General features: G+C 45.3%; 1 protein-coding gene across 1 annotated transcript in view; it reads left to right on the top strand.

Annotated features, from left to right (window-relative positions):
- The window catches only part of sema6cb (semaphorin 6Cb), an 85,283-nt gene that overhangs the window by 31,585 nt on the left and 36,349 nt on the right, over positions 1-17,349 (top strand). Inside the window, exons 5-14 of the mRNA XM_079164312.1 lie at positions 2,505-2,561; positions 2,972-3,073; positions 8,119-8,209; positions 9,609-9,731; positions 10,959-11,047; positions 11,266-11,483; positions 11,884-12,015; positions 12,284-12,439; positions 15,411-15,587; positions 16,515-16,652. Coding sequence (XP_079020438.1) covers positions 2,505-2,561; positions 2,972-3,073; positions 8,119-8,209; positions 9,609-9,731; positions 10,959-11,047; positions 11,266-11,483; positions 11,884-12,015; positions 12,284-12,439; positions 15,411-15,587; positions 16,515-16,652 — 1,283 coding nt within the window. The remainder of the gene's footprint in view (positions 1-2,504; positions 2,562-2,971; positions 3,074-8,118; positions 8,210-9,608; positions 9,732-10,958; positions 11,048-11,265; positions 11,484-11,883; positions 12,016-12,283; positions 12,440-15,410; positions 15,588-16,514; positions 16,653-17,349) is intronic.

The following is a 17,349-nucleotide window of genomic DNA, read 5'->3' as shown; positions in this document are numbered from 1 at the left end:
CATGTGTTTTTATTAACAAGTCTCTTGAGACGAACAAAACCAACAAAGACTTGATCCCAACAAGTATTGCCCCTTTTGCGCTGGTGGACATGTTCCTTTTATTTCCATGATCACGGCCATTGTAGTCGATGTGTATAAACCCGCGGCTAAAGACAATCCCCAACAAAGGCACCGTTCGGTATTGCTGTCTGCAGCTTTTCTAAAGAACTGCTCATCCAAACAACTTCACGCTCGACACCGCGCTTCCTTGGATACCGAGCAATGTACCCGCTGAGTGTGAAGCCGATCGGATCAATGGTTGTGGAGGCAATAGAAAGACAGAAGGACAGAGACTCCTTCCATTTTAGTGAATTACGGAGCCTTTGGAAGTAATAAAACAAAATCTATTTGAGACTTTTTCCATGTCTGCAGAAAGAGTGCGACAGAAATGATTGCTAACACATTGGTGGTTTTATTTATTCCAGTGGTATTGTTATTAGTAAAAAGAAAATAGTGAATAATATGCCTTATCCTTTAATGCATTCGTCATAGTGTATGGAGAGGAAATTAAATTGGTTTTGAAGGTGAAAAAAAGGAAACCCTCCTCAATTAAGATGCGTGTTTTCCTGTTTACCCGACAGTTAGATTGCATTCACCTGTTCTAAGTAGTTTGTGATCTGACTGCTGGACTGAAAGCTATCCGATTAAATGGAAAACCAGCTCTGAGAACAAGAGAACGAGAGAACGAGGGGCCTGTGGGACAAATTGTTTTTTAGGAGCGTACGGTCCAAGAGGAGTGACCCCTCGGCTCCAATAAGGCATCAAAATGTATTTTACCACAGGGTGGCTTGTTGCGAGGTTGTAGTTTAGAACACCTCGAGACCAATTTAAGACCTAAATAGCCCCCCGAAAAAGAGAATTAAATGTCAAAGTTTCTCCAGTTTGTACTTTTCAGCGTCTAAAGCACAGGACTTGTGCTTATCCTTGACTCATGATACTGTTTTCTTTGTTGAATTTTCTCTTTCATTTGGTGGAAACACAAGGAGATACTGTAAAATACACAACATTTAATGGTGTTCATTCAGTATAAAAATATGTCTGTTCATATCAAACAATGTGCAAATATCTCCTCCAGACTCAATGTCAAGAAAGTCATACAAAATATGAACATGTATTCAAGTCCAAGGTAATCGAGTATTATTATACCTTTTAGAAGTATACAGGTATAGTTGCAACTCAAAGGTTAATGAAACCGGGACCAGTTCAAACCACAATCGATCCTTTGGCAACTCCCGCCCTCGAACGCACACATAGCGTAGCATCGGATAGCTCCGACCAGGCTGGTTTGGTGGATTTGTAGCTAGTCGTGTTCAAACGTTGTGTAATAGTGATACTTGTCACCCGGAGAGGTTTGAAGGAGATACAGTAGTTCTAAAACGTTACATTAGTATGTTAGCGCACGTTAGCATAACATGAACTAGCGTTAGCACTTCTATGCTATGCTAGCTACTTAAAGGTATGCTGCTCTTGCTTTTTAATGATTGTAACAGTGTTGTTTCCTTAATTTCATCGTCTTCTGTCTCGATCTACAGGTGGTGGTTCACTTTAACACTGTGATCTTTAGCGTCTGTCTTTATCTTTTAAACTTGTTTTTGATAATATTCCTTCACGGAGTGCAGTTAGTGACAGTGTGGGCTCCATGGTAGCTCTGATGGAGCAGCAGTGGGGGGGCGGGGCTTATCGAAGGCTCAATTGGCATTAAAAACTCGTCTTAAATATCCGAGGAGTTCCTTTTAAGCTCCGACTGCAGACTAAAAGATCCCCGCCGCGCTGCCCGGCCCATAATGCCCAGGTGTTGCTACATCACTTGAGTGAGACGTCGAGCTTCCTGTCGGCTCAATCGCTGTCAGGAGCTGTTGGCAAAAGAATGATGTGGAACTGAAGCAGGATGTTACACAACAGCCGGCCTCCTCTGGGGTATTTATGAGCTCTGAGAAAAAATCCTGGTCTGTAAATCATCCGACAATTGAACGGAGCACATTGAAGTAGTCAGAGCCTGTTAAACAAGTCGATGGATCTTTTTTTCCATAGCGGCCCTCTGGATGACCAGCGCACAGTGTGTGTGTGTGTGGGAGTGTGTGTTCTGTCCATTGGGTTAATTAGGGCTAATTGACTGCTCCTCGTATAGACTGTGAGGCGATGCAAACATCCTTTTGATTTCCAGTGTTTGTGTTCTGCTCTCACAGATCCAGATTTATTTTTGCAGAGTGAATTCTTTTCAATTTAATATTTTATCACTGAGAAACCACAATGTTTAGCTTCCCCACTGACGAGCTGCGCAGGCATCCCTCACATTTATCCGTTTGTTTGTTTGTTGTGTTTTTCCACGCCAGTTTATTGAAGTTAATGAGATTTTCATCACAGCTGTCTGGTAATAGCACTTGAACGATCGGGAGCAACCGGGATGGTGAGAAACAGCTTGTCTTTGAGCTTGACAGTTGGCTGTCTTGTTCATTTTTTTTCAGAAGCTGACTTGGAAGACGAAGGATGTGGAGAAGTGCACCGTGAGAGGGAAAAACAGCGTGAGTATTATCTCCCAGACACACACACACATCTTTCCTCTCGCTCTGTTTCTTTTTTTTTTTTTTGCTTTTATTTTCTTCGCCTCCGCTTTCGCTTCCTGCACGGAGAAGATTTGCAATAAGCAACGGTGTGCAGGTAGCTTATCAGAATCGGTGTGCGCCATCCATCAGGAGGCGACAGACTGGGGCGTTTTTGGCGTAGCGTTTCCAACCTCCCCAGAGCTGCATTAAAAAACCACAAACATCAGCCTGGGGATTACGATAATGACTGTAAAACAGGAGTCAGCCAGTGGAATGCACATCCACCTGCTCCAAGTCCTGCTGTGGTTGTGTCGTTGGCGCGCCAGTAGCCAACAAGGACCTGCTTCCTGACGCACAGTAACATCGATCTGTTTTCTTTCACCCGACAGGACGAATGTTACAACTACATCAAAGTGCTGGTGCCGCGTAACGACGAGACGCTCTTCGCCTGCGGCACCAACGCCTTCAACCCCACCTGCCGTAATTATAAGGTAAGATACTGCAGTTACAGATATGAGATCATAGCACGGGACAGCTGCTATGAGACGTGTGTTGTCCTGTCCTTCTGGTTGTACTGTATTTAAGTTACTCACGGAAAAATACAAACTAAACTCGTGTCACATTAGCGCCGAGCCAGTTTTTTTGTGACAGGTTCATTATCTGGGATGTCAGGTCATAAACGCACATAAACACGGATGACCGAGGTTCACACTGAGCAGATGTTTTATATATTAGTGCAAACTGAAGTCACAGTGTTCAGACTGGGACACATACAGTCATTGAGACGGTAAATTCAGATTGATTATGAAATATTAAGTCAAAATTGTTATAATTGTGAAAATAAAAATATAATATTATAAATATTATTTGTTTTTGTATACATTTTTTTGGTGAGGATGCCCTTAAAGTTGGTTAGTAAAAAGGTTAAATATTTTACAGTTAAATTAAAAAAGTTTGCAAAAGGTTACAGCATAATATGATCACTTTAAAACAGTATTTATTCATATAAAGAGTTGGCCAGTGCGTGAAAAACAATATTTCTGCCTGTCGTGTCTCGCCTAAAGGAGAAATAAGGTCAGAAAAAATAAGAGGCTGCATTTCAGAACATTCTTCCTGCGCTGCAGTAATGTTGTGTTCATCGCCCAGCACTCTTCAGATAGAGTACATCTGTGAAAGGCTTCTAGAGCCCCGGACAAAGATGACATCTCGTAAAACACGGCTTTGAAAAAGGACATTTAATATGAAATCACACGTTCACAAACACTGGTCGCACCAGGCTGAAGGCAGCATTTGTCGGCTGTGAGAGAAGTCGAACAGCCAGCGCTTCAATATGTGTTTTCAGCGGTGACGCAACGCACAGCTGACGGGTCAAACTGCAGCCGCTTTGTGTGGAAAATAGCTGGAAAATGACTAAACGCATATAAAAAGGGGAGCAATCATGTCGGACCCTAGACACCGAGCAGCTCGCGCTGTTCACTGTGGATGTTGGTACATTTGGGGTTTTTTACGTAGCCGGAGGACTTCAAACGCTTAATGTTGGCGGAATAATGTGTTTGCTCAACAAGACAAGAGAGCAATCTGTTGACAGAACAACAAGATGTGCTGATGAAGGCAATAATGCAAGCGACAAAAGCAGAGGGAGGAGAGGAAATGAGAGGGAGGAAGTGAGGAAGGGTCAAGAGACTAACCTGAGGCAGCAGACTGCAACGATGAATAACAAGTGAAAACGTACTTTAGAAACATTTGTCTTTGAGGACGATGCAAAAGTCGAGCTTACAGTTTGAGGTCCGTGGAGGAGAAAAAAGGCGACGCGACATCGCGGGTTTGGACTGTGATTCACAGCGGGCCGTTAGAGGAGGAGGAGGAGGAGGAGGAAGGTACGAGTCCCACAGCAGCGGCTGTAAATCTAACGGTGCAGGGGAGACGCGCTGTTAGAAGTCCAGAGGGGAATAAATCAAGACTTTTACATTTCACTTGTTCCCCAGTGCGCTGACCTGAGAACTGACCTGAGAACTGACCGAGCGGTTCGTCTCAAGGTTTACGCGGTGAAGACGAGGATTCACACCAGCGCTGTAGCTGTTGTCATTTTGTATTGTTGCCGCTCAATTCAGGGTCAAATCTCTGCGTCACATGTGAGTCTTTGGTTTTGTCCGTGACAAAGGAAGCTATAGTAGAAGGTTTTCCACAATACCACCAAGAACAACAACAACAACAACAACAGCACAATTATCTTTAAAGGGCATTTAACACAAATGGAAGCAATTAACTGTCTGAAAGATGAAAAATGAATAAAGAGATAATATAATTTAAGAACAAACTAAATTAATGAAAATAAGTGGAATGGCCTTTAAAAAACAAATTAAAACAACAATGAATAAATCAAGCAGACAGCGAGCAGAGGCATCCGCCTGTCACTCAAAGAGGCCACGCCCTGAATCACGCTTAACGTTAAGCCTTCATATAGTTTAAACGGTTAACTTGTACATTAGAAAAACATTCATTTTGTTTGCTTAGAGGGGTTCCAGATGTTAGATTATTGGGGAAACACTGAATGGATCTCTTTCTAAAATTGTAACGGTCACACCGCCTAGTTATGGCTGCTAAGCTGTGATTGGACGATCACTGTTTGAGGGGTGGGATTAAGCGAGAGGTCAGTCGATCTACAAAGTGAATGTTTGATCACGTTGACTTATTGTCCCAGTCTAGTCTGGGAGCTTATGAACCCAAATACAACATCTGAAGAGACCGACAGTATCTGGAAAGTCTTTTTCAGGGATCCATGAGGTCTCAGGTGTCATAGAAGGACCTGCACAGTCTCATCGCTCAGCTAGTCCGTCCAAAGAGATCGATGTGTTTAAAGAACGGCATACCGACTTACATCTCACCATCACCATCACCATCACTCTGCCACAGAGCGGCTGATTTACACAAAACACAGATTCTTCCTCCACCCCCCCCACTCCCTTCGTCTTCTTCCCCCTGGCCTGGGAAAAACAAAAAAAGTGCCAGAGATGACTATCCAGGCAGCTGGGGGGAGGGAGGGAGTGTAAATCATATCAAGGAATCTGCCTCTGTGGACTCTGCGGAGGGCGAGAGGGGATTGAGCGAGAGGCCTGTGTGTGTTTTGGTCAAAGACACGAATGAACGGCCAACCGAGAACGCACGGCCTCGGCCGAGCGGGCAGCCGGGCCGTGTGGACGACGGAGAGTCTTCAACACGCGGCCGACGCGCAACAAAAAACACCTGAAGCGTCAAATCCACGTCCGTCCTCGTCTGCCCGCCCCGGGGGTAACGATCCTGTTTTTGTCGAAGCCTTCAGTTCTCTCTTGACTTCTGAGGTTCGGCTGTTTCACGTCACATCATGTCACTCTGCGGGCGAGAGGTCCGGTCAACACCGTGCGTCTCTGATCACATTCCAAACAGGATTTCATTTAACTTTGAAGAGCGCGACTCTGATTACTGATTGCAGAGAGAGAGAGAGATGCTCTTAACCAACGTTTATTTCTCTTTCTACGATCATCGCAATCATGCCGATGATATTTCACTTGAATATGTTTTTCTTGATTTCCTTTTTTTTATTTTGTATTATTCTCCCTGGGTTCAAAGTCACGTTGCTGGAGTTTATTTTGGAGGAATACCGCAGTCCTTCAACTAATTAAATGAATACAAAATATAATCTTTTAGGCATTTGTCAAAGAAAACAGCCGGACAAATTCTAAAGCCTGACTGCCACGACAAAATAATTCATATTAGGCGTTTAGATTTTGTGTCCCTCTGATCAAAACCTCTTGAGTCACAACTTCTCTCGGCCACATGTTGTTCCTCCTCGCGTGTCTGCTTCCTGTTGTTAAAGCCAAAACTGTAAATCGCATTAAAAAACACTTTTAGCCTTTTGCCTTTTGGACCAGAAACGGCCCGAGAAACACAATCCACCGCAGCAGCGACACAAAGCCCGAGCCTCTGTCTGAACAATAAGTGAGCACTTGGCAGAAGCGATATGTAGGGCAGAGCTGTTGTGTTGGGTTGCGTCAGGTTCGGAGGTGTAAACACGGAACCCTTTGAGAAGCCGGAGCGCGTTTGAGCAGAATGTCTCGGGGCATTTGTGCAGAGTTCACGCGGCAAAGTTCTGTGGTGAAGTTCTTCTGGATCTCCTGTTTTCTTCTTCTCTGGATAATTGTGTTGTCACAGGAACACAGAGCAGCCGCTAACTACTATCTGCCGACCGACGGGGTGATGAAAGCAAACGAAACGTCGTCCACGCCGACGTCTACAAAAAACCGACATCTGATAGTATTTCATACACAATGCATCAGTTAATAATCGAGCTCTCTGCCCATATGTGAAGCTAATGCTGTCTTTGCTGTGACATCTGGTAATAATAATAACTTTATTTATATAGCACCTTTAAAAACAAGAGTTTACAAAGTGCTTTGACAGACAAAGCAGCAAAGCAAGACAAACTAAAGTTAAACTGATGAAACAGCCCAACAGATGAAACATAAAAACAATCGATAAGATAAAAAGAAACTAAGAAATCAAATAAAGACCCATCATTTGGTAAAATCTAATTATATTATCGATGATAAAATGAAGCAGTAAAGCCATGACATCACATAAAAGTCAGCCTGTGTTTTAAAGAAAGTGATTTAATTAAAAGAGATCTCAACTTCAGAAGAACCGAACAGTTCAAACAGTGTTTGTTGATGTCATCCGAGTCACATTTGGACAAAAGAAATCACCGTTTTTACACCAAACAGACACACATCAAGCAAAACAATGCACCGAACAAGAATAACAAAGTTGATGATCCTTATTTGATATGATTCAGAGAAAGTTCCACGGCCTGATCGGGTTATATAAGTGTTCCCGTTATTGTGTCCACGTGACCTTTTGTGTTTCAGGTTTGAAGTTTTTCGGTCTCTCACAGAACAACAATAGAGAACGCTGCTTGTGTCCGACGCAGCGACACAGCATCGTATGAACCAAGCTGTGTGTTAATGAGCTGTTAAAGTGTGTTTGTGTCAGTCGCCTTGCTGCAGCAGAGGGTGTTGAAGCCGTGCGCTCAAACTCGACACACACACACACTCACTCACACACTCACCCGGCTGGGCTTCGCTCGCCGTCCTACCTGAGCGTTACGACCTTGTTAACGGCGTGTTGGAGAACAGCAGCTAAATATCTGCGGCCGAGAGATAAACCGTCCTCCGGGCTCCAGACAGCAGGAACCTCCAACTTCACACGCTGCTTTCTTTTTTTTATGGACCCGACCCGAACACAGCGCATCAAATAAAACCCAATCTTTACGGCGCATGTGTTGCCTTTCCATAATCCCATAATGATTTAACGTGTCCCTCTTGCATTCAGCCACAGTTCCCACTGCCTTTGAAGACTTTTTGCTTGTTTACACGTGTAAACTGTGATGATGTTTTTTGTGTTGCCGCTCTCGTCTTTTTACGTCCCGGTTTGGTCAGTTTTACAGGTCCGTGTGTGGCTATATTAAAAAATGTAATTTGTCGCTGTGTCCTCTCTGACCTAGATGTCCACACTGGAGCAGGAAGGGGAGGAGGTGGTGGGACAGGCCCGGTGCCCCTTCGAGTCCCGCCAGTCCAACGTGGGCCTGTTTGCAGGTGAGCAAGGCGGAAATCAAAAATGTCACACGTTCAAGTCCCACAGCTGCCGACCCGTCATCAGTCCGTAAAGTTCCAGTAATATTCACACCTGGAGGGAATTATTTAAAATTTGGCTCAAGAGTCCAAAGTTTCACTGTGAGCTCACAAAACACATTTTTTGCCAAGAATTATTTATGCTAATTAGGACAATTTCACACAGTTGTGATGATATTTTGGACGAACAAAAGGACGTTGATTATGTTGTTCACTTCATCCTGATGGAGGCAAACAACCGTGAGGCGATGATTCTAGTTTTCATGTTTTTGTATTAAACTGTTTTAAACACCAGACTGAATGAGATGAATCTGCCTTCGGAGGCTCTTCAGGTGGTTCTGCAGGTCAAAGGCTGCCTGATTGAATAGATTTGTATTGTTTATAAGAGTGAAGACAGCCAATCAAGAACACATTTGGAATAAATCAGTCGTGAATGTCGCCACTGTGTCAAAGAAGTTGTATGTGATTAATAGGATCTTTTTATTCTCTAAGGGGAATTTAAAAAGACCATAAACAGTTTGTGATGTTTTGCTGAACATTTAGAACTTCAGTGAACATTAAGTCATTTTAATTCATTCATCAATTACTAAACAAAGGATTCATCATTTTGTGTGAATGCGGTTTGAATACAAATAGAGTTTTGAAAGATAAATGTGACTTTGACAAAGGTTACTGGATGTTCACTGTCACAGATTACGTATCCATTTATTGATTTTAATATCTCATGGATGGAATGATTGCAAAATAAACGGCACAAACGCATAAACGTTTGATCCCAGACGTTTGGTCGTAGAACCCGAAGCTAAAAGAAGGAAACGATCTTATTATGAACTACGTCACTGCTCTCTCTGGCTAAATGTAATTAATTAAGCATCGGTGCACAATTCATCACGGCTGTAATTTGAATTTGTACCGTTGATGGATTCTGATTAGCGGTCAGATTTTCTGCACTAATCGTAGCGGAGAAGGAAGCCGAGACTTTGAACATGCGGGGGGGGGCGAGTTCAGGGGAGAGTGGAGGCCAGAGCTAGACCTGCACCCGGTCCTGCACCCGGGCCTGTACTCAGTCCTGGACTCAGACCTGTACTCAGTCCTGCACTCGGTCCTGGACTCAGTCCTGCACTCGGCCCTGGACTCAGTCCTGCACTCAGACCTGGACTCAGTCCTGCCAGGTTTCCACAGACATTCCTGCCGAGTTCCCACAGGGTTGTCATTAAAGGTGTCACATTCTGCTCCAGCACTTCTTAAAAGGGCAATAAAAGTCCCCTGTGACCGAAATAGACACTTGAAAGAAGTGGCTTATTCCAGGGAGCTGTGATCCCTGACAATTTATTTCAATCTCCTCTTTTTTCTTTCCCCTCAGGTGGCGATTTCTACTCGGCCACCATGACGGACTTCTTGGCGAGCGACGCAGTGATTTACAGGAGTCTGGGAGAAAGCAGCCCCGTCCTGCGCACCGTCAAGTACGACTCCAAATGGCTGCGAGGTGAGCGTCCGGCGTGTTACAGTGAATAGTTTAGCACGTTAACATCCAGCACCATTGGTGTTGGTGCACAATTCAAGCTAGCATTGCTATCCGAAACAGAATGACCCGTTCAGATGTATCCATAGTACCATTAAACGGCATCGGTGGATGTTGTTGAAGGCCGGATGGTGCGTCGACATAACCTCCTTTCCATTCATAAAAGATGGTCCAGTGTTCCCTATGCTGAAGGAGATAAGGAAGGAAGCACTGAAGAACCTTTCCTTCGTATTTATCATGGCCGCCGCGTAAACACTTCCTGCTTATTTAACTCGGTTAAAAACCTTCCTCATCAAAAGAAAAGACGATTCAATCTCTGTTCAAATCTTTTCTTCTTCCTCACCCTTTAGCAGTAAAGGGCAGCAGGCTTGTCATGTGTAGCCGACACCAGATTATGGAACTGATTAACATTAATATCATCAGTGACTTAGTGTCTGTGTTTTCTGCTGGTGTCTCTGATCACGTCGCGTTATGTGGTGAAGGTTTTATGCAGGGCTGTGATTTACGTTCACTTTCATTATCTCGTAATTGGCCAATTATGTTTTCTTGATTAATCGATCGTCACCACACAAGAGTGACCTTCCTGGCTGTCCTCACTAAGGAGCGTGGTGTGTTGTGAAAACGGGTCTAAACCCTGAAGAGTTGTTGTGTTTATTCAATTAAAGACATTAATATTGTCTTTAATTAACACCTTCCGATGGTGTTTGGTAGATCTTCTTCGTGTTGCTCGGTTAGTGTGGTTTACACTTTCCAAAGACAAATTTCGGACAAATAAGAACGAGATTCCCGCTCCTTCCTGTTCTCCCCTCAGCAGATACACTCTTTGATTTTGTCCGCTTTCACTTGTGAACCGTTAAAACTGAACCAGACCAAATAGAAAACCAACCAAAAGTATCCAGTTCACTGAAAGTTACTTACAGGTGTAAAGGTAAAATAAACCCAATTCAATTATTATAACAGATTCAGATTTAATGAGCAGATTCTATAAAAGAAGTTATTTCCGACTTGATCTCAGTGTTTTCACTGATCCAGAAGCAGCTCTGAATGTTCTCCTCGTGACTGTGAGCTTCTTATCTTCCTGTCGCTGGATTCACATTTGATCCACATTTCTTTTTGGGACACATTTTTCAAAGCACACGTCACGCCGGAAACGTCAAACGGCTCTCTTCTTCTCTCTTCGTCTCCCGACAGAGCCCCATTTCCTCCACGCCATTGAGTACGGGAACTACGTGTACTTCTTCTTCAGCGAGATCGCGGTGGAGTACACCACGCTTGGCAAGGTGAGCGAGCTCGTTTCAGAAGCAGACACCCAGCCAGACCTGTGGTGTGTTGTGTCTGCACTTCAGTCTCTGAGTGGAATGAAGTCCGACAACATCGCATCGCTACTCAGACAACATGTCTACAAGGGTTTTAATTGACAACATGTTAATAAGTATTCCATGCTGGTGAGCCGTGAGCGTCGCCTGTACGTGACCTTTCCCCCTCCTGTCGACCTCAGGTGGTTTTCTCCAGAGTCGCCCGCGTTTGCAAGAACGACAACGGCGGTTCTCCGAGGGTCCTGGAGCGCTACTGGACGTCGTTCCTCAAAGCCCGGCTCAACTGCTCGGTGCCGGGCGACTCCTTCTTCTACTTCGACGTCCTGCAGTCGCTGACGAACGTCCTGCAGATCAACCACCGGCCGGCCGTGCTCGGCGTCTTCACCACGCAGGCCAACAGGTTGGGATTGGTGTTGTTGTCGACCTCACAGGTCTCGGCTGGGTCGAAGTACGAGAAAAACGTGTTGTTCTTTGACCCTCTGAACTCCAAGCAGTTTCGGGCCGTATTCTTTTGCTCCTGTCACATATACGCAATATGGGGGGGGGATAGAGGCTCTACGTGCAATATGCATTGAACTATTGACATTGTTGCAGCCTCTCCTCTCCTCTCCTCTCCTCTCCTCTCCTCTCCTCTCCTCTCCTCTCCTCTCCTCTCCTCTCCTCTCCGCTCTGTGTTCAGCAGCAGTTCAGTCAAAGTTTCAGGACAGCAGGTTGCAGGATGAACACAGTTGTATTTTCATGTCCATGATGAGGTTGTGTCAGAGCTCTAATGCCGTCGTCCTTTGTGGTCCCTTCCACAGCATCACGGGCTCAGCAGTCTGTGCCTTCTACATGGACGACATAGAGAAGGCCTTCAGTGGCAAATTCAAAGAGCAGAGGAACAGCGAGACAGCGTGGACACCTGTTCCAGAGGATCAGGTCCCGAAACCAAGGCAAGGATATCTTTTAAAAAAACAAACTGTCACTTCTCAAGAACAGGTTTTTGTGCCTTTCACAATGGATGTTTTTTTTTCCCCTGCAGCTGCTGCTGTTATTGTTCTGCACACACTTCATCTGTGAACAAAAAAAAACACAACAGCGACACAAGACACCTGTTCTCTCTTTTTGTCTTGTTTTTTGTTTCTCAGCTGCCGCTGTTTTTACATCTGTGTCCGTGGAAACTTTCCTGATGTTCTGTTTGTGTGTGTTTTGCCGCTGCAGGCCGGGCTGCTGCGCCGGAGAGGGCTCCGCGGCCGCCTACAAGTCGTCCACCACCTTCCCCGACGACACGCTGACTTTCATCAAGTCCTACCCGCTCATGGACGAGTCCGTCCCCTCGGTCAACGACAGGCCCTACTTCACCCGGACCACCAGCAGGTACGAGAATCTCACCTTCAACGGAAAGAACGTACGGAAGAGGACGTCCCTCCCAGCAACAGCACAATTAAGTTCTATGAGCGGAGTTTATTAAAAGTTGCCCTCATTCTTTATGGCGCCGGAACATTTGAAGGAAAATTAATCGGTCACGATTTTGATTAACGGCTTGAACATCAAGCAAAGAATGCTGAACACACACACACACAGTTAAATTAATCATTCCCTCATTCCACCACATTTTCAATATATAGGGCCAACACAATTATTTTCATTATCAATTAGCCCACCAATTATTTTCTTAATTAGAGCCCCTGCGAGGTCCCTGTGGACTAAAGCGCCGGTGTTTCCGAGCACCAGAGTCTCTTTAGAAGTCCTCTGGTTCTACTGCAGCAGCAATCTCTGGTCCCATCGCTGTTGTTGTTCTGGCCCGAGTGCTGATTCATCGTTCACAGAAAGTGTAGAAGCGAGACTCATTCTTGAGTTGAGAAACGACGTGTACGACTCGATTGTTTCGCTGTTAGCCAGTGTGAAAGCTCATTTATAATCAATGAATATCTAAATGATTGTCAGACGATAGCTGGCGGGCTCACAGATTGTATTTCTTTCAAATCATTTCGTCTGAATCCGACCTGGAAGAACCAATGAGAAGAATTAAGAAGAACTGCGTAGGAACAGTCGTCTCGTTGATGGTCTGGTTTTCTTGTGAAGGTCATATCGAGGCATCGGTATTACATCGAGGCTGTTTCATAATCAATCAAATCAAAATATAATAATATAATCAAAAAAATAATAATAATCAAAAAAAAACATTGTGACTTCCACTTCTGAGTTTGAAAGCTGCAACCTTTAGCAGCTTTAATACCTTAAAGCTGCTAAATCTGTTCCTGCAAACGGGGCCGATGTCAACCAGTGAAGCACCTCGTACACCGCGTCTCCTAAATAACCGTTAGCTGCACATCGGCGTGGCTGTTCAGAGCTGCAGTGCTAATGCCGGCTTTAATGGTGAGCGTGCAGGTATTATTTTCTACAGCGACATAATGTAGCAGCAGCGCTTTCTCACTCGGGGGCTGTGATTGGTATCGATGAGTGAGCTCAGGTGGAACACACGACCTTGTCCCTCATTAAAACTCATCGGATTTTATTGGATGCTCGGCCTCAGCTCCTCATCAGAGACGCACGGGGAGGCGGGGGGTCGTGTGAGCGATCATGTGACCGTCACAAATAGTTCACTAATAAAAGCTCTAATTAAACGTCTGGGGATTTGACAAAGAAGGACGATTTGTTTTGAGACGCGTTAGAAACAGGAGGTCTTACAAATCTACATTTCAGTAAATATTTTGAAGCCAAATCAAACAGTTTACAGGATATTCAACCTTACCTTTTATTTATAATGCTTTTAATACTTGTCTTCTTAGCAGGGTTTTAATAAAGGCAATGAAGTAGTCCATGAATATGAGATATGAGTTTACAGACAATCCCTCCTCCTCTTTATGGAGGTTGATTGATAGCTTTTTCGCCGGTTACGCCCACAGTGTTTGGGCATATCTCTGGGTTTCACGCGTGGTCTTCTTGCTTCTTCACAGGTCACTTTGTTTGTTCTCACTCTGAGAATAATGCAGCGCATAGAGCGCAGACGCCTCCCTGCGTGCTCTGAGCTCGCACGCCGTCTCGGTCTACGGTACAAGCACAGCTTTAGAGAGGGCGCTTCTTCACGTTCTTCTGTGCCGGAAGGACAGTTAATCAGGTCTTCTCTGCGTCAGGTTTTCCCCATTTAAAGGCATCCTATAGGGCACCATCATGTTCTGTGTACTGGAAGGGAATCCTGTAGGGCATGTTTTATCCACCATAGGGGCATCGAAGAGGGCACTTTTTTATCCCGATCGTGGGGGCACCGAGGCTGCAGACCCCGCCCCTGATTCCACCAGTGCATCCCTGACTCAGAGACACACACACACACACACACACACACACACACACAGACAGACTGTACACAGGAGCCTCCTTCCCGCCTCCTGAAGCAGAGCCAGGTTGACAGCTAGCCAGACACTGCACGGGCTCAGCACTGGGGGAAAAACGTGCGCCACTTCACATCTGGCGCCAAAAACATCACATCTGCCTCGCCGCTCCCCACGGAGAGGAGCTAGATAAATGAAATCTAACCAGAAGCACATTCACGCACGCCATTGAGGGGACGTGCCAGTCAGGTGTGTGTGTGTGCGTGTGTGCGTGTGTGTGTGTGTGTGTGTAAACACACCAGCCTCGGTGGGACCATCTGGGAGGCAATGAGGGAGAAGTGAGGTCCGCTGGTGTCCTTTTTTTTAAATAGAAGATTCTAGAAGCGTTGTGATGCCAAAATTATGGGTTTATTGGAGGAAGTTTGTTGTTTGGGGAAAATGCAGGCGCAGAAAACGAGTAAAGCTCATCCCTCTGTCAACAACCGCCGGACTCAAGGTGCCCTTCAGCGCGACTCTTAATCCTCGACCGCTCCTGTGGAGGCGATGCCGGGCAGCTCCCAGGTGTGACCGTGTGGAGCCGGATGAATATGAAGCAGGGCCGGCGCTCCAGATAGTTCACTCATAAATACAGAACGTGTGTCGCCAGAAGAGACCGCAGCGTGTTGAGGAACGTGGCTCAACAACAGGACGGATTGAACGGCTGTGGGTGGATGGAGAGATGATGGACAGTGAATCAATAGGATGAAGGGATTAAGGAAGTAGGCGATGGAGGAAGGGAAGTAGTGGGTTGGTAGATGAAGTGATTGATCGCACGCTGACGCTTCACACAATGAGCTCAGCGTTCGCCCACTGTTTGTTTTGTTTACCACGGGAAATTGACTTTGACAAAACAACAACGTTAAGATGCTAATCAGAACATTTGGCATCGTTGGCACCGCTCTAATTAACCGCAGTCAGCTTCATAGTTAGCAAGAGTCTCATTTCATTTCTTTTTTTCTTTGGGGGGGTTCCTACAGATTCAAGTTGACCCAGATAGCGGTGGACACGTCGGCGGGGCCGTATAAGAACTACACTGTGGTCTTTCTGGGCTCGGACAACGGCCGCGTGCTGAAGATCCTGGCCAGCACCGAGGGAGCCAACGCGTCCTTCAGCACCCAACTCCTGGAGGACATCGACGTCTACAACCCGAACAAGTCAGTCTGTCTCTTTGTGTTCATGTTTGTGGGTGTCGGTTCGGCTTTAAGCCCCTCATTTGTCTTTAACTTGTTTCCCCTCCTTGTTCTCTCCTTTGTTTGTTTTCTGTCTTTGTTAGAGATGCACCCATCAGGCTCATATCTCTGTATTTTTGACGGTCACGTTTAGTTTACTTTAACGTCACCATGAAGTGGCACAGGCCATACCCACACACACACACACACACACACACACACACACACACACACACAACATGTCGAGTTCTTCAGCGTGAGTGAAGAAGACATAAAGCTCATTATTTGTCACTACTGCGAGTCAGAAATAAGCTGTGGAGGCATTACAATGCGTTCAAGTTCTACTCAGTAATGTCATTTTGTACATTTTATTTGAGAACATTTGGTGAGAAACTTGAATAAATACGCAGCACATTTGTACTTCCTAACACTAGCTCTAAGCAGCTTATATCATTAAAACTACTAATGCCAAGATTTTTTAGTTGGACAAAAACACATGTTTTGTATTTCCATTTGAAATGTGTGTTTCATGCAAATAACAACTACAGTTGACTGAAACCTTGCTGCAGTTCTTAGAGAATTGGAATCGGCCAAAGACATCGGCATCGGTGCAGCTCTAGTTTTGTCCTTTACTCAGAATCTTCCTCTCTCCTCCTCTCTGTGTTCTGCCTTGATGCCCACCCACTCTTTGGTCTATTGTAACACTTTGCATCACCCTGTACAGCTCGAGGGGATGCTTTTTTCTTTTTCTTCTTCTTTTGTTTTACTGACTGCACAGCTTGAAAAGTCTTCTCTGCATCGAGTTCGATTCACAGTCGGCTCTCTGTATAATTTCCAGACTGCGCCAGTCGTGAAAATAATGAAAGTAAAAAATGCCTGATCGTGACAGTCGGTGTTCCTCTCTGCTCCTAGATGTAACGTGCGGGGGGAGGACAGGAGGGTGCTGGGTCTGGAGTTGGATCGGGACCACCACGCGTTGTTCGTGGCGTTCTCCGGCTGTGTGATCCGCGTGCCGCTGAGCCGCTGCTCCGACTACAGCACCTGCAAGAAGTGAGTCACCTGTAGAGCGAAGCTCCACCTCTCTGCCATAAAGGGTCAGAAACCCTGAAACAAGTAGTTAAATAGTCAAAGTACTTGATAAGCAAATGAACTTTGACAGAAAACAGTGGATTTCCCCGCTGCAGGTTGGGAGTGGTTTCAGTCTTGGGTTTAAATGTACAAGTCGATGGGCTACGAACGTTGGCTTGTGACTGTAGGAGGGCTGGTTGGGCTCACCTCTAGAGGTAGCGAGGAACTCGTGGAGAAGCTGCAAGCAGAGCCGCCGCAAACTCGCGTCACTTGAGGTGGTTTAGCATCTGATCCGGATGCCTCCTGGATAGCCGGAGAGACCTCGAGGCGGACCCAGAACACACTGGAGGTATTATACTCTCCATCTGGCCTGGGAACGACTCGGGATCCCCCGAGAAGGAGCTGGAGGACATTCCCACTACCTTACATGGACCCAGAAAAAAGCAACAGTTCCAAGCATTTTAGAACTTGTGTCTGGAGATTTTCTCTGTTTTCTGACAATTTATAGATCAAATAAATGCAGTCAAGAATAAGAAAAGTGTATCAACAATGAAATATTCATAAGCTCTAAAAGCAAGATTAGAATGGGGATAAAAGCTGGGGAAATAGAATGAGTCCTATAAAGAGTGTCAACAGATTTACCTTCAGTGGACCTGAGAACAAAAAGAAGCAAAACTTA

The sequence above is a fragment of the Pholis gunnellus genome, assembly GCF_910591455.1.
Source record: "Pholis gunnellus genome assembly, chromosome: 8".
Classification (NCBI taxonomy): domain Eukaryota; kingdom Metazoa; phylum Chordata; class Actinopteri; order Perciformes; family Pholidae; genus Pholis; species Pholis gunnellus.
This window is presented reverse-complemented; position numbering and strand designations above follow the sequence as displayed.